This window comes from Schistocerca piceifrons, chromosome 4, assembly GCF_021461385.2.
Source record: "Schistocerca piceifrons isolate TAMUIC-IGC-003096 chromosome 4, iqSchPice1.1, whole genome shotgun sequence".
NCBI classification, from domain to species: Eukaryota; Metazoa; Arthropoda; class Insecta; order Orthoptera; family Acrididae; genus Schistocerca; species Schistocerca piceifrons.
Window position 1 is genome coordinate 640,497,280 of NC_060141.1, and position 26,966 is coordinate 640,524,245.

Consider the following 26,966-nt stretch of genomic DNA (forward strand, 5'->3'; position numbering starts at 1 on the left):
TGCTGAGGGGTTGCATTGTGCATCTTCCTATGCAGCCTAGCAAATAGACAAATTCCAATTCAGTTATGACAGACTCTGATAACGAGTGTTTTTAACATGCAAGTAAGGGTAAGACACATGAAATAACTACAAAAAGTCGAAATGATGTAGTTTCTGAAGAATTCCCGGCGTGATTGATCGATGACTGGATAATGAGGACATGCCTAACATACTTCTTGTTGGTTAAAAGATACATATGTAATTTTGTAATTGTGTTGTAATGGTGCAATACAAATTAAATGAATGACCAATAAGAATGAGGCATCGGTGGCAGCAAGCATTATCATCTACGCTACTGGCCATTAAAATTGCTACACCAAAGAGAAATGCAGATAATAAACGGGTATTCATTGGACAAATATATTATACTAGAACTGACATGTGATTACATTTTCACGCACTTTGGGTGCATACATCCTGAGAAATCAGTACCCAAACAACCACCTCTGGCCCTAACAACGGCCTTGATATGCCTGGGCATTGAGTCTAACAGAGCTTGGATGGCGTGTACAGGAACAGCTTCCCATGCAGCTTCAACACGATACCACAGTTCATCTACAGTATTGACTGGCGTATTGTGACGAGCCAGCAGATGCTCGGCCACAATTGACCAGACATTTTCAGTTGGTGAGAGATCTGGAGAATGTGCTGGACAGGGCAGCAGTCTAACATTTTCTGTATCCAGAAAGGCCCGTACACGACCTGCAACATGCGGTCGTGCATTAAACTGCTGAAATGTAGGGTTTCGCAAGGATCGGATGAAGGGTGGAGCGACGGGTCGTAACACATCTGAAATGTAACGTCCACTGTTCAAAGTGCCGTCAATGTAACAAGAGGTGACCGATACGTGTAACCAATGGCACCCCATACCATCACGCCGGGTGATACGCCAGTATGGCGATGACGAATACACGCTTCCAATGTGCGTTCACCGCGATGTCGCCAAACACGGATGCGACCATCATGATGCTGTAAACAGAACCTGGATTCATCCGAAAAAATGACGTTTTGCCATTCGTGCACCGAGGTTCGTCGTTGAGTACACCATCGCAGGCGCTCCTGTCTGTGGCGCAGAGTTAAGGGTAATCGCAGCCATGGTCTCCGAGCTGATAGTCCATGCTGCAGCAAACGTCGTCGGACTGTTCGTGCAGATGGTTGTTGTCTTGCAAACGTCCCCATCTGTTGACTCAGGGATCGAGACGTGGCTGCACGATCCGTTACAGCCATGCGGATAAGATGCCTGTCATCTCGACTAGGAGTGATACGAGGCTGTTGAGATCCAGCACGTCGTTCCGTATTACCCTCCTGAACCCACCGATTCCATATTCTGCTAACAGTCATTGGATCTCGGACAACGCGAGTAGCAATCTCGCGATACGATAAACCGCAATCGCGAAAGGCTACAATCCTACCATTATCAAAGTCGGAAACGTGATGGTACGCATTTACAAGAGACATCACGACAACGTTTCACCAGGCAACGCCGGTCAACTGCTGTTTGTGTATGAGAAATCGGTTGGAAACATTCCTCATGTCAGCACGCTGTAGGTGTCGTCACCGGCGCCAACCTTGTGTGAGTGCTCTGAAAGGCTAATCATTTGCATACCACAGCATCTTCTTCCTGCCAGTTAAATTTCGCGTCTGTAGCACGTCATCTTCGTGTTGTAGCAATTTTAATGGCCAGTAGTGTATTACAGGGTGTGACAAAGGATACTGTTTGGAGAACAACCTGCAATAATGGCATCACTTCTGTTGCATCACATGAATGAAGCCACGTTATCCCCTTGGACAGTTAGCTAATTGGAAATAGTGATTTTACATAAATAAACACGGAAAATTAAGCAATCCACGTCCAGTAGCGCTGCTCCAAAATGGATTGCTAGGTAGTCAGAGCCTCGGGCATGGATGTGTGTGATGTCCTTAGGGTAGTTAGGTTTAAGTAGTTCTAAGTTCTAGGGGACTGATGACCACAGATGTTAAGTCCCATAGTGCTCAGAGCCATTTGAACCATTTTTTTAGGTAGTCCGAGGAAGAATCGGAGTCATTAGTAACAGATTAGTTTGCTTTATTATGTTTCCAGGGCAGTTATAGATACAGCTACAGAAAATAGGAATCAAGATGGAACAATAAAATTAGAGAACTGTACATTTGTATGGAAACGCATGAAAGACCTTAGAACTTGCCGTCTTTTGAAGGTATTTTACGAATCTCACTTACAAAATAACTAGTCACTTCATCTCTTTTTCTTATTACTGATTTATTTCTTCTTCTTTCACCGAAGTATGTGGCAGACTCAAACCATCTTGCAATACATGTGTCTTGAAGTTGGTGACATCTAGAACACAATCTGCTTTAGTTAACATCAATTACAAAATGGCGTTTCACATTCATTGCTCGCTGGAACACACACCGTTTGTTCGATTAAAGTTGTTACTGACTGACTTGTGAATGAAACTGTTAGTGCAGACAAGGAAAATTGATATATAAGGTATACAGCTGACTCTTTCACTGGATCTGCAATTGTCTATTTCTAATTTTAAATTGAAAATAACCGCTAATGGAATGTTTACTTAAAATATGGCTGGGCTGGCTCTGAGAACTATGGGACTTAACTGCTGAGGTCATCAGTCCCCTAGAACTTAGAAACTACTTAAACCTAACTAACCTAAGGACAACACACACATCTATGCCGGAGGCTGGATTCGAACCTGCGACCGTAGCGGTCGCGCGGTTCCAGACTGTAGCGCCTAGAACCGCTCGGTCACTCCGGCCGGCTAAAATATGGTTGCTGCTGATTATTTAAATCACATATGTAAGAGGAACATGGGAAATATCTCTGCATAGCGCACAACTATAGTCTTCAGTGTGGCGTGTCGTAGAGCATCGCTGTCAAACGTCAAAATACATAATCTATTTACTCTGGACTGGAAAGGCTGGTCAGCCAGACTGTATGCCACTGATCGAAAAATATGGTAGTCAGAGAGAGCAACGTATGGAGAATATGGCGGGAGGGATAGGACTTGTCATTTCAACGTTTCCATGTATTATATTTTGACGGGTTTTGCGACATGGGGTCGAGCACCGACCTGCTACGAAATTACCTTCATGTGTCTATCGCTGTACTGTGGCCGTTTGTGTTTCAGTGCTGGGTTCGAACGCATCAACTGCTTTCGATAGTGATGTCCTGTGACTGTTTTTGCCTCTTTCAGTAGCTACGAAAACGTTCTGTCTTCCCCCGCCATGATTGTCTTCGACATCACAATCACCGTTCTTAAGGCGTTGAAAACATTCTCTGCACGTTCTTCGACTAATGGTTCCCTCACCATCGGTCTTACCCAGCATTTTAAGACCCACAGACGCAGATTTCTTCATGTTAAAGCAGAAAATTAAAACCTTCCGCATATGGCGAGAAATGGGTACGTAAGTTGACGTACTTAATCGAGAATAACCTTACGATGCAATCACAAAGCTTCTTGTATTACACCTATCACCAGCCACTTGGACCCCACTTATCGCTGCTGCCGTCTATTGCAAAATGGCGGAAGCAAAGTTATAGACCTAATGTATTTGTGGTCGGATTTATCAAAGCCGATAATCTTGCATCACAGGAAATAATGCTGCTGAAGAAGTGTCTTGTCAATCACGTTAATGTGATCACCTGTCCAAAAGGCCGTGGACGCCGTGGACCGCTGCGATATGCGCAGGAAGAGAGTGAATGGGATTCTTGAAGGTACCGAGAGGGATATGGAATCATTCCGACTCCAGTGCCGTGGCCACGTGCGCTAGGTTTCTCGTTTGAGGATCCATGGCATGTAGGGCGCGATCGAGTGGTCTTACAGTTTCTCGATTGGGATTAAATCAGGGAGGTTTGGTAGCCATGGGAGTACCAAGAAGTCAACCTGGTGCTCTTTGAAGCACACACGTAGACTGCAATCTGTGTGGCATTTTGAATTGTCTTGCTGGTAGAGGCCATCGTGCCGAGGAAAACAAACTGCCATGTAGGGGTGCACATAGCCCACAAGGATAGATGCGTACATGTGTTGGTGGTGTCATCCGGAATTAAGAGATCACCCAGGGAACTTCACGGAAACATTCCCTAGACCATAACACTCCCTCCTGTTAGCATGGTGTTATCCGCCCCCAACAGCTGAGTGGTCAGCACGACAGAATGTCAGTCCTAAGGGCCCGGGTTCGATTCCCGGCTGGGACAGAAATTTTCTCCACTCAGGGACTGGATGTTGTGTTGTTCTAATCATCATCATTTCATCCCCACCGACGCGCAAGTCGCCGAAGTGGCATCAAATATAAAGACTTGCACCCGGCGAACGGTCTACCCGACGGAAGCCCGTAGTAACACGACATTTACGTTTAGCATGGTGTTTGCTCTCAGATGTCTCACACCGAGATTCACCTGAAAAGGCCACCTGTCGCCACTCATTGGACGTCCAGCTGCGGTTGTTGTTGTCTTCAGTCCTGAGACTGGTTTGATGCGGCTCTCCATGCTACTCTATCCTGTGCAAGCTTCTTCATCTCCCAATACTTACTGCAACCTACATCCTTCTGGATCTGCTGAGTGTATCCATCTCTTGGTCTCCCTCTACGATTTTTACCCTCCACGCTGCCCTCCAATACTAAACTGGTGACACCTTGATGCTTCAGAATATGTCCTACCAAGCATTCCCTTCTTCTAGTCAAGTTCTGATACAAATTCCTCTTCTCCCCAATTATATTCAATACCTCCTCATTAGTTATGTGATCTACCCATCTAATCTTCAGCATTCTTCTGTAGCACCACATTTCGAAAGCTTCTATTCTCTTCTTGTCCAAACTATTTATCATCCAGGTTTCACTTCCATACATGGCTACACTCCATACAAATACTTTCAGAAACGACTTCCTGACTCTTATATACTCGATGTTAACAAATTTCTCTTCTTCAGAAACGCTTTACATGCCATTGCCAGTCTGCATTTTATATCGTCTCTACTTCGACCATCATCAGTTATTTGGCTCCCAAAATAGCAAAACTCCTTTACTACTTTAAGTGTCTCATTTCCTAATCTAATTCCCTCAGCATCACCCGACTTAATTCGACTACATTCCATTATCCTCGTTTTGCTTTTGTTGATGTTCATCTTATATCCTCCTTTCAAGACACTGTCCATTTCGTTCAACTGCTCTTCCAAGTCCTTTGCTGTCTCTGACAGAATTACATTGTCATCTTCAAACCTCAATTTTTTACTTCTTCTCCATGGACTTTAATACCGACTCCGAATTTTTCTTTTGTTTCCTTTACTGCTTTCTAATTATACAGATTGAATAACATCGGGGAGAGGCTAAAACCCTGTCCCACTCCCTTCCCAACCACTGCTTCCCTTTCATGCCCCTCGACTCTTATAACTGCCATCTGGTTTCTGTACAAATTGTAAATAGCCTTTCGCTCCCTGTATTTTACCCCTGCCACCTTCAGAATTTGAAAGAGTATTCCAATCAACATTGTCAAAAGTTTTCTCTAAGTCTACAAATGCTAGAAACGTAGGTTAGCCTTTCCTTAATCTTTCTTCTAAGATAAGTCGTAGGTTCAATATTGCCTCAAGTGTTCCAACATTTCTACAGAATCCAAACTGATCTTCCCCGAGGTCGGCTTCTATCAGTTTTTCCATTCGTCTGTAAAGAATTCGCGTTAGTACTTTGCAGCTGTGACTTATTAAACTAATAGTTCGGTAATTTTCACATCTGTCAACACCTGCTTTCTTTGGGATTGGAGTTATTATATTCTTCTTGAAGTCTGAGGGTATTTCGCCTGTCTCAGACATCTTGCTCACCAGATGGCAAAGTTTTGTCAGGACTGGCTCTCCCAAGGCTGTCAGTAGTTCTAATGGAATGTTGTCTACTCCGGGGGCCTTGTTTCGAATCAGGTCTTTCAGTGCTCTGTCAAACTCTTCACGCAGTATCATATCTCCCATTTCACCTTCATCTACATCCTCTTCCATTTCCATAATATTGTCCTCAACTACATCGCCCTTGTATAGACCCTCTATATACTCCTTCCACCTTTCTGCTTTCCCTTCTTTGTTTAGAACTGGGTTCCGATCTGAGCTCTTGATATTCATACAAGTCGTTCTCTTTTCTCCAAAGGTCTCTTTAATTTTCCTGTAGGCAGTATCTATCTTACCGCTAGTGAGATAAGCCTCTACATCCTTACATTTGTCCTCTAGCCATCCCTGCTTATCCATTTTGCACTTCCTGTCGATCTCATTTTTGAGACGTTTGTATTCCGTTTTGCCTGCTTCATTTACTGCGTTTTTATATTTTCTCCTTCCATCAATTAAATTCAATATTTCTTCTGTTACCCAAGGATTTCTACTAGCCCTCGTCTTTTTACCTACTTGATCCTCTGCTGCCTTCACTACTTCATCCCTCAGAGCTACCCATTCTTCTTGTACTGTATTTCTTTCTCCCATTCCTGTCAATTGTTCCCCTATGCTGTCCCTGAAACTCTGTACAACCTCTGGTTTAGTCAGTTTATCCAGGTCCCCTTAGATTCCCACCTTTTTGCAGTTTCTTCAGTTTTAATCTACAGTTCATAACCAATAGATTGTGGTCAGAGTCCACATCTGCCCCTGGAAATGTCTTACAATTTAAAACCTGGTTCCTAAATGTCTGTCTTACCATTATATAATGTATGTAATACGTGTGCAAATTCCAGCCTTCGTCGCCGATGAAGAGCAGTCAGATTTGGTGAATGAGCCAGGTGACTGCTACGGAGGCTCAAACGCAACCACTTCCGCTGAAAGGTCATTGATGAGACACTTTTGCTGGCACCTTGATTCATCTAGGCAGTCAGTTGCTTAAAAATTGCACTCTGTTCACTCGTACACATCTGCACAGACGTCATTCATCCCTGTCATCAATGGTGCATCAGAGATACTTTTTTTTCATTATTGTGATTTCATTCCCCTGCCTCATATGGGCAGGGGAGGGCTGCCGCTCTTCAGCCGAGTGACATGACAGCTAATACAAGAAGAAAATTATACATATAAAGGCGATAAAATGGGTGACACAAAAACAGAGAAAGGGGAGATAATGGAGATAAAAAGACGTTCATGAGGGAACAATTAAAAAAAGTCGACATACGTTGAAAAATATTGTTGCCGATTCGTAGAGCACAAAAAAGACAGTGAAGTTACACGCACAGGTTAAAAGTTGGCCATAGTATTAAAAACACTCCAGAACAAGACACTTCAAACCCACTTGGAGAGGTGAAACACACATGACAAATAATAAAACTGCCAGGAGGGACTTGCAAGGGAGAGGCCTGAGAGGATGGAAAAGGAGGGGAGAGTAAGGTGCAGCAGGTGAGGGCGCAGCAAGAGGCAGGAGAAAGGTGGGGCAGGAGATCAAGAGGGAAGACAAGGCAGGAGGAAGTCCAGAGACACTGAAGGGGAGCACAGGAGACGGGAGGTGGCATAGGAGGGGAAAGCCGCTCAGGAGAAGGGAGGGGGAGGAGAGAAAGCCCTGAGAAGAAGGCAGGCGGAAGATGGGGTTAGAGGTGGTAGGAAGGGTAGACACCGGCCGCGGTGGCCGAGGGGTTCTGGGCGCTTCAGTCCGGAACCGCGTGACTGCTACCGTCGCAGGTTCGAATCCTGCCTCGGGCATGGATGTGTATGATGTCCTTAGGTTCGTTAGATTTAAGTCGTTCTACGTTCCAGGGGGCGGTGACCTCAGATGTTAAGTCCCATAGTGCTCAGAGACATTTGAACCAAGGGTAGACGTATGGGCGAAGCTCATCATCAGGGAGGGGTAGATACTGGACGTTTTGCTGGGAAAGGAGACGGAGGGTATGGAGATGGAGAAAGGGTGGGACACAATGGTAAAGGTGCGGCAATGGGCTGGGGGTGGAGAGGACGGGAGACACCAGTGGGTGAGGGGGATCGAGGTGACGGACGATATACAGGGGGCAGATGTGTTCAAGGAAAAAAAATGGTTCAAATTGCTCTGATCACTATGGGACTTAGAACTACTTAAACCCAACCAACCTAAGGACATCACACACATCCATGCTCGAGGCAGGATTCGAACCTGCGACCGTAGCGGTCGCGCGGTTCTAGACTGTAGCGCCTAGAACCGCTCGGCCACCCCAGCCGGCACAAGGAAAAGGAGAAGGTGGGGAAAGGGGTGAGGTCGTAGAGGATGCGCGTGGGGGACAGAAGGCGGATGCGCAAGGCAAGGCGAAATGCATGGCGTTCGAGGATTTGGAGGGCTTTGTAGAACCTAGGTGGGACAGAAAACACAGGTGCCTTCCGTGCCGGTTTTATATAGAGCCATTTTACCACTACGGCGTGTGAACAGTTTGCAAACATAGACGTTTGGGAAATGCTTCCACCCTTGGCCGAAAGCTAATGATTATGCCGTTTTGGACGCTAGATAAATCGCTTCGTTTCCGCATTGCGACAACGATTGCACTGCTTTTCGTATCCCTGCAAAACGTTTTAAATACCCTACGCTCCTGGTGTGGTCACCTGGCGTCTGTGAGTGTTTATTGCACGTTGACGTCGAATATAGACGGTGGTCACATTATTCTGACTGGACCGTATAGTTTAGCCATCTATTAAGAAATGACGGATTAAGAATTATTGTTACCTACCTTCAGTCAACAGCACCAAACAGTTTTGGAGCTCTGCGGAGAAAACTCACTGAAGATGAAATCGGCCCTGGAGTGTTTACTATCTTAAAATATAGCTTAGCTCTCGGACGAGATAGAACGTCATGACTTGACAAACTGTTCCTGCTGCCACTTCTCGGTGCTTATCGAAAGATACCGGGTTATTCCAAAAACAGCGAAAAACAAGCATGATAAAACTGGTTCAATCTTACCAACGTTAAACGTATTTTGGCCGCTACCAGCAACAATATACGATTTCCCAATGTAGTGTGTAGAGTAATGCAGTTAACACCAGCTAATAGGACAGTCATTATCGTTGTTATTATCAATATCGCGCGTAATTACATATTCAGTAGCAACTCCATTTGTCGTACTTTCATCTATAGCCGAGAAAATTTTTCGCAAAATTTTGAGGGCAATTTATTACATCGGTAAAATATTTTCTTGTTTTTACACATTCTCGTAGACATTAACTAATGAAAAGATTTTTTTTACTTTTGTGGTAAGGGAAGATCCTTGGAAGTACAGCAACTATCCTAAGGAATGTACGGTTTCACAAAAATATGAGTGACTAGAAAATTTTTGCGCGTTGCCTACTCACTGAAACTAATTAAAAATTAAATCTGTAAGTACAAAATATAGTACTCGTTCCTTTAGTATTTAGTTCCTGATGCTACAGAAAGATATCTGACCTATTTCATCATACATTCCTAAAACTGACGAAGAGTTTCTCTTCAGGGGATATGCTCTGGCGAAAATCGGTATCCATTCTTTCTACTTGATCCTTTACGAGTTGTAACTCTCAGAAACAGAAGAAGAAACAGACAAAGTGTATGAGGATACTGGACGTGTAACTCTGTATCTGAAGCGAGAGAAAAGTGGCTGAAAAAAGTGGCGAGAGAAAAGTGGCAAAAAAATAGATGACAGGATTGAGGGAGTATTTTAGGAATGAGTGAGCAGACATTTCTCTAAAACCGAATGCACTGTTCAGAAATCACAAGAGGAGGAGGTATACTTCGAAATGGTCCAGAGATACGAGAAGATTATTGATGGATTACATTGTGGTCAGACAGGGGTTCTGAAATCAGATGGATTTTATGGCGTACCCAGGAGCGGGTGAAAGGAGTCAAATCCTAATTAAGTAATCACGAAAAGAGACATAAATTTAAGAAAATCAATGTTGGAAGAAGCTGGACACTGTGATGAAAGGTGTAGCTACAGCTCTTAGAGTTACCACGATAGACACTTCTGTTGAAGAGGACTAAAACGCCAATCACAGAAGCTCGACACACATAGAAACAAGACAGGTAGCCGCAAAGAAAGATTGGGTAACAGAAGAAATAAAACTAATCGATGAAAGAAGGAAGTACAAAAACGCACAGGAAAATAAAGGAGTACAACGATATAAGTCAATTAGGCGAAATAATTGGAAATTTAGGGATACCAAAATAGAATGACTCTAGGAAAAGTTCAAAGAAATCGAAAAAAATAATTATCGTAAGGACATTAAGTGAAATTAAAAGCAAAAGCGCCAAAATCAAGAGAACAAAAGAAATTCCACTGTGAAACGCAGAGGTCAGACAGATATATGGAAATAGTACTCAAAGCCTGTACGAGAGGGAGCAATTATATGATGTCGTGATAGCAAAAGAAATGGAAATCGCTATGGAAGATATTCTCTCTATATAAGGGTGTATCTTCCATGTCGATTTCCATTTCTTCTGCTACACGTCATCAGATAGTTGCACCCTCTCGTAAAGGCCTTCAGTATACTCTCTCCACGTGTCAGTCTGACCTCAGAGAGGTTAACGAAGTTCTGGAAGACTTGCGACCAAATAAGATGGAAGGCTTTTAGCGGAATTTCTAAAATTATTGAAGAAAGTGACAACAAGACGACAATTTAAGTTGGTGTGTAGAATCAGACTAGCAATGTACCATCAGAATTCGGAAAAATATCACCTGCATAATTCCGAATGTAGGTAGGGATGAGAAGTGCGATAACTATCTCATGATGGATCCAAGTTGCTGACAAGAATAATATACACTTGAATGGAAAACAATATTGTCTGTTATAGATAAAAATCAGTTTGGCGTTAGAAAAGGTAAGGGCACCACAGAGGCAGTCATGACGTTGCCGTTGTTAATGAAAGCAGATGTGCTCAACAGCTGCAATGTTAGTATTTACTAAGTGCTTAGCAAGAATGGTAGCATAATCCCCACGAGAAATTGTCATCCAAGACGTGCGAAAAATGAAGTCCATTTCCTTAACACAGTACATGAGTATTCGCCAGATAAAGTAATTCAGAGTTCAGCATGACAATTTACTCGTTAACACACAAGAGATAGCGATTAGGAAGTCATATTCCGTTTAATCTCACGTCCAAATGCAAATGGAAGTGTTAGTGTTCCCTAACGAAGCACATGCAGACCTCGTGAAAGTTAAAGTCCCTTCAAAAGTTAAAGTATTCTGACGGCCCTTAACCGCCCATGATCTGTCACCCACACGATTATCTCACACGTTACCTCCAGCAAGTCTGCCTTCTTCCAGATCTCGACTTGAATTGTTCCGACTCGCTCCCCTGTGTGCACCATTCAAAAAGTGTGTCTCCAGTTAACTCCAGTAGTGTTCCTCTAAAGCCGCCTTCTCCGTTGGCTGAGGGTCACCCCCACCAAACATATATCGTTCCTAAGTCCTACAGACATGATTTGATTCAAGTTGACCACTTTCCATGCTAAAATAATATGTTGTAACAGTATTTAAGTAACAGAAATGTTATAAACACTCTGCCACACTCAGACCGTTTTCAATAAATATAAATAACACTTTGTTCATAAATAAAATAGCCAGATTTCTTGCACATGAGTGTTCACGTTAAACGACAGCAAAATGTTATTAAATATTGCATGAATACACTTATGTGTGCTTGATAGAAGTGTCTTTTGGCATTCTTTTCAATGGTGGTGTCAGATAACCCATGCGATTGACCATGGTTTTTAATACCGATTGTAATCATCTTAAATAAAATTAACGGAAAAAATAGTAACATATGCCGGCCGCGGTGGTCTAGCGGTTCTAAGCGCTCAGTCCGGAGCCGCGTGACTGCTACGGTCGCAGGTTCGAATCCTGCCTCGGGCATGGATGTGTATGATGTCCTTAGGTTAGTTAGGTTTAAGTAGTTCTAAGTTCTAGGGGACTGATGACCATAGATGTTAAGTCCCATAGTGCTCAGAGCCATTAGTAACATATACCTTAAATAACAACACATGAGTGTCAAGATGTGAGGTATTCATGCTGCATTCAGTTGCTGCCGTATCGTGTAGGATACAGTGTTCTGACAAACATTTCTACATACAGGGAGTTTCAAAAATAACCGGTAGATCTGAAACGGCAATAAAAACTAAACGAGCAGCGATAGAAGTACACCGTTTGTTGCAATATGCTTGGGACAACAGTACATTTTCAGGCGGACAAACTTTCGAAATTACAGTAGTTACAATTTTCAACAACAGATGGCGCTGCAAGTGATGTGAAAGATATAGAAGACAATGCAGTCTGTGGGTGCGCCATTCTGTACGTCGTCTTTCTGCTGTAAGCGTGTGCTGTTCACAACGTGCAAGTGTGCTGTAGACAACATGGTTTATTCCTTAGAACAGAGGATTTTTCTGGTGTTGGAATTCCACCGCCTAGAACACAGTGTTGTTGCAACAAGACGAAGTTTTCAACGGAGGTTTAATGTAACCAAAGGACCGAAAAGCGATACAATAAAGGATCTGTTTGAAAAATTTCAACGGACTGGGAACGTGACGGATGAACGTGCTGGAAAGGTAGGGCGACCACGTACGGCAACCACAGAGGGCAATGCGCAGCTAGTGCAGCAGGTGATCCAACAGCGGCCTCGGGTTTTCGTTCGCCGTGTTGCAGCTGCAGTCCAAATGACGCCAACGTCCACGTATCGTCTCATGTGCCAGAGTTTACACCTCTGTCCATACAAAATTCAAACGCGGCAACCCCTCAGCGCCGCTACCATTGCTGCACGAGAGACATTCGCTAACGATATAGTGCACAGGATTGATGACGGCGATATGCATGTGGGCAGCATTTGGTTTACTGACGAAGCTTATTTTTACCTGGACAGCTTCGTCAATAAACAGAAATGGCGCATATGGGGAACCGAAAAGCCCCATGTTGCGGTCCCATCGTCCCTGCATCCTCAAAAAGTACTGGTCTGGGCCGCCATTTCTTCCAAAGGAATCATTGGCCCATTTTTCAGATCCGAAACGATTACTGCATCACGCTATCTGGACATTCTTCGTGAATTTGTGGCGGTACAAACTGCCTTAGACGCCACTGCGAACACCCGTGGTTTATGCAAGATGGTGCCCGGCCACATCGCACGGCCGACGTCTTTAATTTCCTGAATGAATATTTCGATGATCGTGTGATTGCTTTGGGCTATCCGAAACATACAGGAGGCGGCGTGGATTGGCCTCCCTATTCGCCAGACATGAACCCCTGTGACTTCTTTCTGTGGGGACACTTGAAAGACCAGGTGTACCGCCAGAATCCAGAAACAATTGAACAGCTGAAGCAGTACATCTCATCTGCATGTGAAGCCATTCCGCCAGACACGTTGTCAAAGGTTTCGGGTAATTTCATTCAGAGACTACGCCATATTATTGCTACGCATGGTGGATATGTGGAAAATATAGTACTATAGAGTTTCCCAGACCGCAGCGCCATCTGTTGTTGAAAATTGTAACTATTGTAATTTCGAAAGTTTGTCCGCCTGAAAATGTACTGTACTGTTGTCCCAAGCATATTGCAACAAACGGTGTATTTCTATCGCTGCTCGTTTAGTTTTTATTGCCGTTTCAAATATACCGGTCATTTTTGAAACACCCTGTACACACACACACACACATATATATATATATATATATATATATATATATATATATACGCGCTGTAAGCCACTGTATGATGCGTAGCAACGAGTACCTTCCATCTTCAGAATGAAAAAGATATAAATATGTAATAAGTCAGTAAATAACATAGATAGTTATTTAGCTTTCAGGGTTTATAGCTATAGCGACAAGCTATCATCCGAGACATTGTATGCTGAAATCTCACGAAGTGTTTTGAAGTTGTTAATTTTAAAGTTTATTGTGAAGATATTCAGTCACTATAAATTTTTAAGTAACTTCAGTAGTTTTTAAGATATTGAAGATATTATTTTTCTCGTTGGATGCGCCTCATTTTTCTGAGATCACAGATGTATTAAGATTTGCTGTATTACATAACTGTCCTTTATTGCTGAATTTCTAGGAGCTGTAAGTAGCCATGTTTCAGACTTTCTTAAATTGCGCCGTTTCTGGTTCGTCTCTTGCTCCATATCCATGCGAGCAACCGCAGATTCGCTATTCTGGGTTTACCAATTTCTGTCCTCCTGCCACTCACCTTTGCACCTTGGGGGACCAACAGCGGTTGCTTCGGCCAGGGCGGCCACGCTAGCATCTGGGACCTGGGCCCACTGTCTAGAGTACAGCTACAAACAAATATCTCTTGTCTCATACCAGTTCTAGGTGGCCGACAAGTATGACAACAGATGATGCCTCTTAAATTAGGTGACAAGAACGCTTTTGTTTCTGACTTTATTTTAGTTTCAAATGATAACAGTTGCTAACAGAAACTCTAGGAAAAACATTCGAATGCTGGAACCACAATTCGTTACTTCATAAATTATTGTGTAAAATAGTCTAAAAGACATTGAAGGCTGCAAAGAATTTAGTCGGTGATCCGCTGTTAGACAATTACGAAATTTATCGCTGTGAAATACGTCAGGTGGCATGCGAGTATTAGACGCCTTCCGATGTCAGCGACAGCAACATTTTGCAAAATACTGATAATATTATAATTAGTGCGGAAAGCTAATGAAGCTGTTTGTCACCGGTGGGTAACTGTTTCCTAGTGTACAGCGGCTCACAACATTACATAAAATTTAAGGACCGTTTTGCGATGAGCAGAAATATCTCGCTGAAACTCATGCAAGACTGTGCGAATGCATGCTCTCGCGGCGATATCCATGAATAAAATATTCTAGGGTTTCAAGCGGCATCAAGTGGTTCACTGCCCACGAGCGTTCGGCAGAGATGTCGTCTGCCATTCCGAACTGTCTGACTGTCTTGTGGATGCCGCTGTCACATTTATAGCCGCTCCGCCGCCCGTGACGTTGAAACGACCCCTTTTGAAAATTATAAATTACTGTGCTGGTAAACCTCTTACATTATTTGATTTTCAAACAGCTGAGCACAACTGAACGTGCTCGACATTTCTCTCTTTACTTATTCTGATCATCAATAAACTGACAGACAATAATTTTAGCGCAACGCAATCTGACTTTCAATACTTCCTACAAAAGAATGACCCTAACAATAACCTATACCTTTCATGAATCACTTACCCCACAAAAATCTTCGTTACTCGAACTACTGCAATACAGCGAGCGCCACTACTGTCAGATAAATAAAAGATTCTAACTACGGAAGGCACTAACTACTGATAGGCATAGTCAGCAAATGAAAGATTTTGATAGAGAACAAACAATGTATTTACCTTAATAATGTTCAAAAGTGTTCAAAAGTCGTCATATATATATATATATATATATCAGTTCATGATGTCCAGTATTACAAATTTACTCTTTCTGATGGACACACGTCCATATCGTCCGCTCTCAAAATTCTGCCATCTCTCTCCCCCACATCCACCACTGCTCACCTCCAACTGCGCAACTAGATTTTGGCCACTGTTTCTATGTTTCGATACAGTGTATCGATACGTGGAACTGTTTCAGTGTTTCGGAACGGCTGTGGTTCACTGTTTCGAAACAGTGGTGTTGCATTCCGCCCTTGCCTCGGATAACCGGAGCACATTCGATCTCGAGCCAGACACAGAAACTGCATCGTTGTTTCAAAATAAGCCTGTTTCAGTCCACCTGTGCTTGGAACGGACCAATTGTATCGAAACAGTGATATTTCATTCCGCTTTGTGTCGGACGAGATTCGGGCTCGGCACAGGTACTGAAACACAACATACCACTTCATGAAACACTTTCAAGAGTGTCGGAATCTTTTTGACAAGCAATAGCATGAAGCTTAAGATATCCGAAAATAAAGCTTCTTTTCTAGCTGACTCTCCTATTCCGAAATGGCGTAACATCTGCTTTATAAACACTAACTAAACAATAAAACAACGCATACTATTCACATTCAAAATAATAAATATGTGAAAATCATTCAGTTAAATTACACTTATTTTTATAACATACGCTTCTCTGTTCATGTACAGTAATCATATTAAGAAACGCAAGTAAGCCTACAACATTTTGAATAAAAAAAGGCGTAGAGTGACAGTTATTAGACATATACATAAATTTGATGTAGGTATAATTGCAAGCAATCTGTTTGACATATCACTGATAGTGTAATGGTGTACGGGAAGGGCTGCGAAGCATTGTGAATTTATAGTAACGGTTCGAAACACCTTTAAATACAAAATTTTTTTCTGTTATATTTTGTTATTTATTCGAATTATTTGGCGTTATTTGTGAGTCCATAGTTAATGTGCCTATTATCCACAATGATTCCCTTGTGTGCATGGAAATTAGCAGGATGGGTGTATTACCCATACTAACGGAATGTGGGAATCCCAGTAGCATATCCGTTGTTTCTGCACTTTGCTCCCACCTCCAGTTCCGTTCGTGTTGGTTCTTCTGTCATCAGCTATGGCTGTCCTCAGCCAATTGAAAAGTATGAAAGTCACACGACACGAAACTGCCAAGACGTCTAAGTGGTAGTTTCATACTTTCTGCGACATGATTAGCGATCTCGCACCTCATTTGTGTTTATATGGACATGCTTATACAGTAGACATTCAAGATCATAAAATGTGTAGGTTTATTAGATTACAAAACACAAACTGTTTCACTGTTTCGAAACAGCGTATCGAAACATTACATTGTACTGTTTCATTTGTTTCGAAACAGTTACATGTTTCAGTTTGCCCATCTCTATGCGCAACGTTGCGCGCTGTTTACATCCAACTGCCCAAAGCTACAATAGCAAATATTCCAACAATGCAAACCAGTCACAGACTGCACGCAGCACAGTCAGTGATTTTCATACAGAGCGCTACGTGGCGTTACCAACATAAAAACCTCAGCAGCCTACTTACAACGTCACGGGTGCTCAAACCTGTGTCGTATATTGCAGGGGTGGCAATTATTCTGGCTTGGGGCAACATTATGGAAGCAGAGGTTAGTGGAGGGCCGCTCCTTTTAAAATGGCTGCATTTCAAGAAAAGTATAAATTGTACCATAAAGATTAATAAATATAAATTAAATGAAATAGTGGCAGTTATAATCAATTTCATTATAATGCTAATTTCATATCATGTATGGCTGCAAGCATATTTAATTTTAGAATGTGTTTAAGGAGACAAGTGTATCTCATCACCTGTTTCTACACTCTTTTTTTTAATGAACGGAGAGATTGCTTGTTGACATTCTGGTTACAGGCAGCAAGTTAATGTCTCTCAAAGAGCATCTAGGGACCTAAACTTGTTGTTGTTCTTCAAATAAGAAAAACTTTCATGATACATATGTGTAGACCGAAGACTGGAGAACATTTTCCCAGCAAATTTCTTCGTAGTTTGAAACTTTGCTGCAGTAAATGGTTTGAAAAAGTCTACTAATGTCAAAGCATTAGGCACGCCTTCCACAGTGTGATCTGACTGCATGTCAACAAGTAAATGGAAAACGTCATTATGTCGCTCCCATCGGCCACCGCGCTAAGTGTCAACTTTGTTTGTGCGATTAGTAACTACACTGCGTAGTGCGCATACGTATTGACGTCGCCAGACTTCGTGGAAATGCTTGGTCGCGCACTTCAAGGAAATCTTGTTCAAGGCGGATTTTTCTGGCTGTCTTGGCGAGTCACACAAAAACCATTAGGGACCGCATGTACCACGCAGGCCCCTATTTGCCCGCTCCCTGATATATGGTAATGTTCTGACGGAGCGACCGCCGTGCACACTTCAAATCCCCATTCACAGGATCCTAGACGATACTCACTTGCAATGCACCGTCTTTACTGAGAGTCTTACCCGGCATTTTGATCTCTCTTGTTTCATTTACTACGCTATCCCAGAAGCCGTTGGTCTGTTTAATAGTAGACGTTTCGTCGAATGCAATTCGGTGTCCATTATCAAATGGCTCTGAGCAATATGGGACTTAACATCTGAGGTCATCAGTCCCCTAGAACTTAGAACTACACTACTTGTCATTACAATTGCTACACCAAGAAGAAATGCAGATGATAAACGCGTATTCATTGGACAAATATGTTATACTAGAACTGACGTGTCATTACCTTTCGCACGCAATTTGGGTGCATAGATCCTGAAAAATCAGTACCCAGAACAACCACCTCTGGCCGTAATAACTGCCTTGATACGCCTCGGCATTGAGTCAAACAGAGCTTGGTTGGTGTGTAGAGCCATGCAGCTTCCACACGATACCACAGTTTATCAAGAGTAGTGACTGGCATATTGTGACGAGCCAGCAGATGCTCGGCCGCCATTGACCAGACGTTTTAAACTGGTGAGAGATCTGGAGAATGTGCTGGCCAGGGCAGCAGTCGAACATTTTCTGTATCCAGAAAGGCCCGTAGAGGACCTGCAACATGCGGTTGTGCATTATCCTGCTGAAATATAGGGTTTCGCAGGGATCGAATGAAGGGTAGAGCCACGGGTCGTAACACATATGAAATGTAATGTCCACTGTCCACAGTGCCGTCAATGCGAACAACAGGTGACCGAGACGTGTAACCAATGGCACCCCATACCATCAAGCCGGGTGATACGCCAGTATGGCGATGACGAATACACGCTTCCAATGTGCGTTCACCGCGATGTCGCCAAACACGGATGCAACCATCATGATGCTGTAAACAGAACTTGGATTCATCCGAAAAAATGACGTTTTGCCATTCGTGCACCCAGGTTCGTCGCTGAGTACACCATCGCAGGCGCTCCTGTCTGTGATGCAGCTTCAAGGGTAACCGCAGCCATGGTCTCCGAGCTGATAGTCCATGCTGCTGCAAACGTCGTCGAACTGTTCGTGCAGATGGTTGTTGTCTCACAAACGTCCCCATCTGTTGACGTGGCTGCCCTATCCGTTACAGCCATGCAGATAAGATGCCTGTCATCTCGACTGCTAGTGTTACGAGGCCGTTGGGATCCAGCACGGCGTTCCGTATTACCCTTCTGAACCCACCGATTCCATATTCTGCTAACAGTCATTGGATCTCGACCAACACGAGCAGCAATGTCGCGATACGATAAACCGCAATCACGATAGGTTACAATCCGACCTTTATCAAAGTCGGAAACGTGATGGTACGTATTTATCCTCCTTACACGAGGCATCACAACAACGTTTCACCCGGCAACGCCGGTCAGCTGGTGTTTGTGTATGAGATATCGGTTGGAAACTTTCCTCATGTCAGCACGTTGTAAGTGTCGCCACCGGCGCCAACCTTGTGTGAATGCTCTGAAAAGCTAATCATTTGCATATCACACATCTTCTTCCTGTCGGTTAAATTTCGCGTCTGTAGCACGTCATCTTCGTGGTGTAGAAATTTTTATGGCCAGTAGTGTACTTAAACCTAAGTAACCTAAGGACATCACACACATCCATGCCCGAGGCAGGATTCGAATCTGCGACCGTAGCGGTCACGCGGTTCCAGACTGAAGCGCCCACAACCGCTCGGCCACTCCGGCCGGCTGTCCGTTTTCCAGTGCATGTTCCGCTACAGCTGATTTTTCGCCGGTAGGCAGGAACGCATTTCATGTTGTAAGCCGTGCTGTTGAATAGCGTGGGCAGTTTGACCGACATAAAACCCCCTACGTCCACACGATATTTTGTATATTATAGGTGATCTGAGGCCTATATCATCTTTCACAGGATTCATTAGTTGCCGGATATTTGCGAGGGGCCTGAAGATTTCGATTTTATGTCTCTTCAGGAGTCAGCTAATCGTCTTATTGGACCACAAAACGATAAAAACGCAATATTCTTCGTGTCTTCTCCTGCTTTCTGTAGTTGTTGCTGTTGCTGTTGTAACTTTAGATTTTGCGCGTCTGAGACGGTTTCAGATGAACGTGCCATGGTCCTCAGGAAACGCTATGAACGAGACACCATTGGGTTTACGGCGGACAAGGATGTTCAGGAAGGGCAAGGAACCGTCCTTCTCTACTTCCATCGTGAACTTTGTGAAGTCGTGGTTATTGTTGATGTGTTCCAGGAACTCTTCCAGCTTTTCATGTCCATAACGCCATATCACGAAGATATCGTCGACGCAGCGATAAAAACAACTAGGCTTTGCAGGCGCCGTGTCCAAGGCGATGTCCTCGAAATGCTCCAAAAAGGAGGTGGCCTACCAATGGAGCTAATGGGCTTCCTATCGTGACGCCGTCCGTCTGGTTGAAATATTCTCCACCATGTAAAAAATACGATGTTCTCAGGCTGTGTTTAAATAAATCCACGATGGTGCTGTCAAAGAGCTGGGAGAGCAAGTTTGTGATCGGCACACACGTGAATACTACATCAAAAGTAAGGCGTAGACGTTAAATACAGTCGATGAAGTCCGCCGGATGCTTTATCTGATGGACACAGTGTCCAATGTGCGTCTAGAGGAGGCTGACCAAATGCTTTGCTATCCGATGGTGCTCACTATAGGTCTTGAAGGTATATTCTTCATATGTACCTATGGTAGACCGTTGAACGAGGTTGGTCTGGGTGCCTGAGGGATGAGGTTCTTAATAACACATTTTTTTCTGTGATGACCAATTGAGAAGCACTGAAGTTCTTCTCACTGTTCTGGATATTTGGTCACGAGGCAGTTTTTCGTACATATCTTCCTCCAGCGTCCGTCGCATTTTCGCCGTCATAGTCGGCTCATTCCATTAGGAGAGCACCATTGCTCTTGTAATCTGGCAGGATAAACATTAAAGGATAGTTGTTCAGAGCACGGAGGCCATTACGCTGAGCTCTGGTCATGTTTGCTGCTGGCGGTTAAGATTTTAAAAGAATGCGGCTCGTTGCTCCACGAATTTCTTCCGCAATTTAACTGGGAAACATACAAACTGATTGTTCAAAACTACTTAACATATCAGGGATACTTCGTGGAGAAGGAGCAAAGTTAAGTCCCTTCTTAAGTGCTGAATTGGCAGATGCGTCGAAATTTCTTGCTGTCATGTTGGCCACGTTAAGTTCTACAGTTATTAGTTCTGCCACATGTTGTAGTTGTGAAAGCCGATTGAATTTCCTTTCTGCTTACCTGCGGATCACACCATTGATGATGTGAGTTGTGCCACCGTTGCTGCAGTCTAATGTCGAAAGTGACCGAGTCAGTAGCTCGCGGCAGTTTGTATCCAGCTGTTTTCTGGTAAAGTGTATCCTCTGCATCTTCTCCAGCAGTAGGGTGACACTGGCATGGTGAAATCTTCTTCTGGTTACTGCAGCGTCGGTGTGATTGTTAATTATGGCAAATCGCGGGATCGTCGTGTCAGCACGACACCTTAGTAAAAAGGCTAGCAATCCTAATATATTGGCCTTCTTCACGCGCAGCAGTGGCAGAGGAGATTCCCGTCGAAAGTTAGTGGGTAGTTAACCATATGGCGCAACTTGAAACCCGAGAATATTTTATTAATCGAGCAGTACTGTCTCCAAAATAATGGTATTAATTGCACCACGTAGATTGTGTGAATTTTCAGCGGTAATCATCCAAAGCCGTTTTGGTGAGAATCTGAGGAATGGATTCTTTCCTTTGTAAGAACAAACAAATTGTTCTCCGAAATAGTGGAGAGTAGAGCCCAGAAATTTTTATTGTACGCACGTTTCCCATATGCAGATCTCCGTAACAAGAATTCACTCGAGCTAAGCTTTAGTGATGTAAGTTTAAAGCTACAGATAGGTAACGTCAATGGGTTTTGGTGCTTTGCACCACCAAAGATAGTAAAAGCTGTAGAAGATGTCGAGAGACTTTCAGTCATGTGTGCTTTGTTATTAGAACATGTTAGCATTGCAAAGTACAGACTAGAATCAGATGGTTGCGAGACGAATGTCACCCTTGCAGGAAGTATTTAAACTTCGGTGGCAGCTATAACAGTGGTCTCTACAGAAGAATATAAAACTAGATTTGAAGAATAGAGGGAATGGAGTTAAGGATAATTGTAACTACACTACTGGCCATTAAAATTGCTACATCACGAAGATGACGTGCTACAGACGCGACGATGCTGTGATATGCAAATGATTAGCTTTTCAGAGCATTCACACAAGGTTGGCGCCACTGGCGACACCTACAACGTGCTGACATGAGGAAAGTTTCCAACCAATTACTCATGCACAAACAGCAGTTGAACGGCGTTGCCTGGTGAAACGTTGTTGTGATGCCTCGTGTAAGGAGGAGAAATGCGTACCATCACGTTACCGACTTTGATAAAGGTCGGATTGTAGCCTATCGCGATTGCGGTTTATCGTATCGCGACATTGCTGCTCGCGTTGGTCGAGATCCAATGACTGTTGGCAGAATATGGAATCGGTGGGTTCAGTAGGGTAATACGGAACGCCGTGCTGGATTCCAACGGCCTCGTATCAGTAGAAGTCGAGATGACATGCATCTTATCTGCATGGCTGTAACGGATCGTGCAGCCCCGTGTCGATCCCTGAGTCAACAGATGGGGACGTTTGCAAGACAACAACCGTCTGCACGAACCGTTCGACGACTTTTGCAGCAGCATGGACTATCAGCTCGGAGACCACGGCTGCGGTTACCCTTGACGCTGCATCACCGACAGGAGCGCCTGCGATGGCGTACGCAACGACGAACTTGGGCGCATAAATGGTAAAACGTCATTTTTTCGGATGAATCCAAGTTCTGTTTACAGCATCATGATGGTCGCATCCGTGTTTGGCGACATCGCGGTGAACGTACATTGGAAGCGTGTATTCGTCATCACCATACAGGCGTATCACCTGGCGTGATGGTATGGCATGCCATTGGTTACACGTCTCGGCCAGCTCTTGTACGCACTGCCGGCACTTTGAACAGTGGACGTACATTTCAGATGTGTTACGACCCGTGTCTCTACCCTTCATTCGACACCTGCGAAACCCTACATTTCAGCAGGATAATGCACGATTTCGTGTTGCAGGTCCTGTACGGGCCTTTCTGGATACAAAAAATGTTCGACTGCTGCCCTGGCCGGCACATTCTCCAAATCTCTCACCAAATGAAAACGTCTGGTCAATGGTGGCCGAGCAACTGGCTCGTCACAATACGCCAGTCACTACTCTTGATGAACTGAACTGTGGTATCGTGTTGAAGCTGAACGGGCAGCTGTACCTTTACACGCTAACCAAGCTCTGTTTGACTCAATGCCCAGGCGTATCAAGGCCGTTATTACGGCCAGAGGTGGTTGTTCTGGGTACTGATATCTCAGGATCTATGCACCCAAATTGCGTGAAAATGTAATCACGTGTCAGTTCTAGTATAATATATTTGTGCAATGAATACCCTTTTATAATCTGCTTTTCTTCTTGGTGTAGCAATTTTAATGGCCAGTAGTGTATTTAAACTTCGGTGGCAGCTATAACAGTGGTCTCTACAGAAGAGTATGGAACTAGATATGAAGAATAGAGGGAATGGAATTAAGGATAATTGTAACTATTTGACCGAGGCTATTTTGACCTGGGTGTTTTAACATGTTTCAGGTCACACGGCGACGGACAGTTCAACTTCGATGGGCAAGAACACGATGATCGTGCGGCGGCTGCAGACGTTCCACATCGAGGGCCGCATGTGGCCGGACATCGGCTACAACTTCATGGTGGGCATGGACGGGCAGGTGTACGAGGGCCGCGGCTGGGCGTCGGCGCCCGAGGCGGTGGGCAGCGGGATGGCGCAGGGCTGCCTCAGCGTCGCCTTCGTGGGTTCCTTCTCGACGCGGCTGCCCAGCGCAGACGCGCTGGCGGCGCTCCACCGGCTGCTGCGTCTGGGCGAGCGCGAAGGCCACCTGGCCGCCGACTACCGCCTCATCGCCGAGAACCAGCTGGACCCCGACACCGAGAGCCCGGGCCGCGCGCTCGCCGGCCTCATGCAGGGCTGGCCGCGCTGGGCGCCGCAGCTGTGACGTCGTCTGGAGAGGCCGACTAGTGTCTGGTCGGCCGAGAACCAGCTGGGCCCGGAACACCGAGAGTCGGGGTCATGAGCTCGCCGGCCTCATGTTGGGTTGTCCGTGCTGGGTGCCACAGCTGTGACAGCTCAAACACTGTCTCACACCTGGGGGCTGCTTATTGTGTGATCGTGGTGAGCCTGCTGGATCTGAAGACTGGGCCATGTGCCCTTTGGACTCATGTGTGGATGGACGCTCTGTGTGCCATAGCTGTGGCGTCATACGATGTGGAACACCATGTGACACCCAGCTGTGGACTGCCATGTGCTCACCGAGCTGGGCCTGGGTACTAAACAGCCCTAGCATGTACATGATAGCCTCGTTCACAGCTGGAAGTGCCTGACTCCAAACGTTAGGTGGTGTCACACTCTGCAGAACTCCCAATGGTGGACAACCTTGTGATTGATGACAGTCTCGGACAGTGCGGGCTCTGCCAGTACACTCATTGGCCTCATATACAGCTGGGTGTCACGGCTGGAATGTCTCATTAAGCCACATGCTCAGAAACCTGAAGCTTTTAGTCGCTGTAAATTGATCTCTGACAGCTACAGCGGGCTGGACGTGGCCGCTTCGCATGCCTCAACCAATAGCGTAATGCGATTGTGTGAACGTCTCTGTTGCATCAGCTCAGTGTCGTCATAGCTCTGTAGACGGCCATTGTTTTCGCCTGGAACCATTAGCACTTCACAACTGAAAGCTGACGACAGTACTGAGAGCTGTCAGGGATCCTCTTTCGCAGTCTCGACTGTAGCTATGTGTGGAATTAGAATTATATTAATACCGTCAGCTGCTCACGGTCGTTGATATATATCAACGGGGACAGGTGAAAATGTGTGCACCAACTGGGATTCGAACGCGACATCTCCTGCTTACATGGGAGACGCTCTATCCATCTGAGCCACCGAGGGCACAGAGGATAGTGCGACTGCAGGGACTACCCGCGCACACCTCCCGCGACACTCACATTCTCACCTTTAATATCCACACACTACGTCCGTAGTGTCCCATCCCAACACACTCATTACTCGTGGAAGACATTCTTTCCAAGTCTCTTAAGAGTTCGGGGAATATGTGTGCATCCGCACTGAAGAGGAAGGTCATGGCCGGTATTGCCAGAACTATATATTTATATGGATATGGTGTCTGTTCTTTCGGACATGTCCGAAAGAACAGACACCATATCCATATAAATATTTATGTAGCTGTGTGTGGTGCCACGTGTGCTAACATGTGACGTCACACTGTATGGCACCTTGCTGCCTATCAACAGTCTGCTTGTTGCGGACATTCAAAACAAGCGCAACGGGTTCATGTTGAAGTGCCTGTCTGGATTTGCAGTCATGATATAACGCACCATAGTGTGTGTCGTGGCTGTGAACTGCTTTTAAATGCTTTCGAATAGGCACCCTGAGCCAAGATGATCAACAACTGACTGAAGACAATCGGTTAATGTGCACATCCTGGTAACTGATTCTTAATGCATAACGTGAACAGTAGAAGATCAAAAACGTAAGATACTGCATTCACAGATGCTGTGATTATATTTCGTGAAGTTCGTTTCCCACAGTTCGTAGGTAACAAAAAGTTTCGATCATCTGAAAGTCATCAGATCAAATGAAATGAAAATCATCCTGCGAAATTGCCACATTAGCAATATGCAGTATATAATCAACAGTAAAATGCATTGCTGTAGTTAATTAATCTTTGAACGCTGTCATAACTAGATTCCCTCCCTTTGTATGGAGTGCAGTCTGCGGGGTTGAGAATGAACATGTTACGTGAGTTGTACACTGGGCACAATTTCCGTGTGAGCTTTGAAGGTGTTCCACAGGGCTGCAAGACAAAGAATGAAAGAAAGTTCTGAGTTTGATTTATCGAGATTAGTGCCACTAAACAATTTAACTGAATAAAAGTAGGGAGGGAAATTGGAGACGACTTAACTGAAGGGACAATCTCAGAATCTACTTGGAACAATTTAGGGAAACCCAGAAAACCTAAGTGTAGTAGGACGGGGATTTGAAACACTCTGCTCCCTGGAAGTCAGTCCGCTCTCTTAACGGCTGTGTCGCCACACCTGGTACTAGCAGGTGAGTTCCTTCCCACAAACCACGTCAGGCAACTTTTCTGAGAGACACGAAATCTCATCTGGAGTACCAACAATGTACTTTTGGTTGTAGCACTAACCTAACACAGTTCAAAGTATGTTTCATTTTTTGTTTTGCTTTTATCGTGTCTACAAAGACGTAATTATAAATAGAACTCTGCTTTAGGACGATAGTGAAGGCCATCAGCGAGGATTGTTGGAGAGGCACAAAGTAGGGGGCTCGACTATAGTCTTGCTCATCTATGCGTTATTCTTCAAAGAATAAGCAGAATCATGAAAATCTTCATGTTCTGGAATAAGAGCAGTATATCATCCAAATCTCTCACGAAAGGTAGTGTGATTTCTTACTCTGAGTTTACCATTGTCGTAAGAGAGATTGTATCGAGGAAGTAAATAGTACTTTGGGACGGGAAACGACAGCAAATTTCGAAATTACATAATTTTTAAAATAAAGCCATATGATGTTGTCAAAGCCATAGGGTTTTGTTATGCAAACATTTTGTTTAGAGGTAGGTCTCTCACCAGCTATGCAGAGGGATATTCAATTTAATGTGAACAGTGAGCCACACTAAAAAAGAAAAAGGAATTGGACTACCTACAAATGGAATATTTGTACTTGCCTTATCGAATGCAATCACGTGCCATTTAAAATATCTAACCACTTCTATAACTTGATCAAAACTTAGTACATGTGTCGCAGTTATGTAAACGGAAATCTTTCTCGTTTTGCCGTTTCATCTGCTCCGTTAGCTCAAAAACGTTTTGGGAAATGAGCAGCAAAAGCCCTCTACTTTTTGCAAGCATTTAACACGGAAAATGAAAATGGGTTATGCTTTATATTAAAGTGTATGAAACGTTTA

General features: G+C 44.2%; 1 protein-coding gene across 1 annotated transcript in view; it reads left to right on the forward strand.

Moving 5' to 3' along the window:
* LOC124796084 (peptidoglycan-recognition protein LE-like) overlaps positions 1–24,979 on the forward strand; it is a 110,948-nt gene extending 85,969 nt beyond the window's left edge. The window contains exon 4 of the mRNA XM_047260170.1: positions 23,542–24,979. Coding sequence (XP_047116126.1) covers positions 23,542–23,960 — 419 coding nt within the window. The 3' untranslated portion in view covers positions 23,961–24,979. The remainder of the gene's footprint in view (positions 1–23,541) is intronic.
* Positions 24,980–26,966: the final 1,987 nt, after the last annotated feature.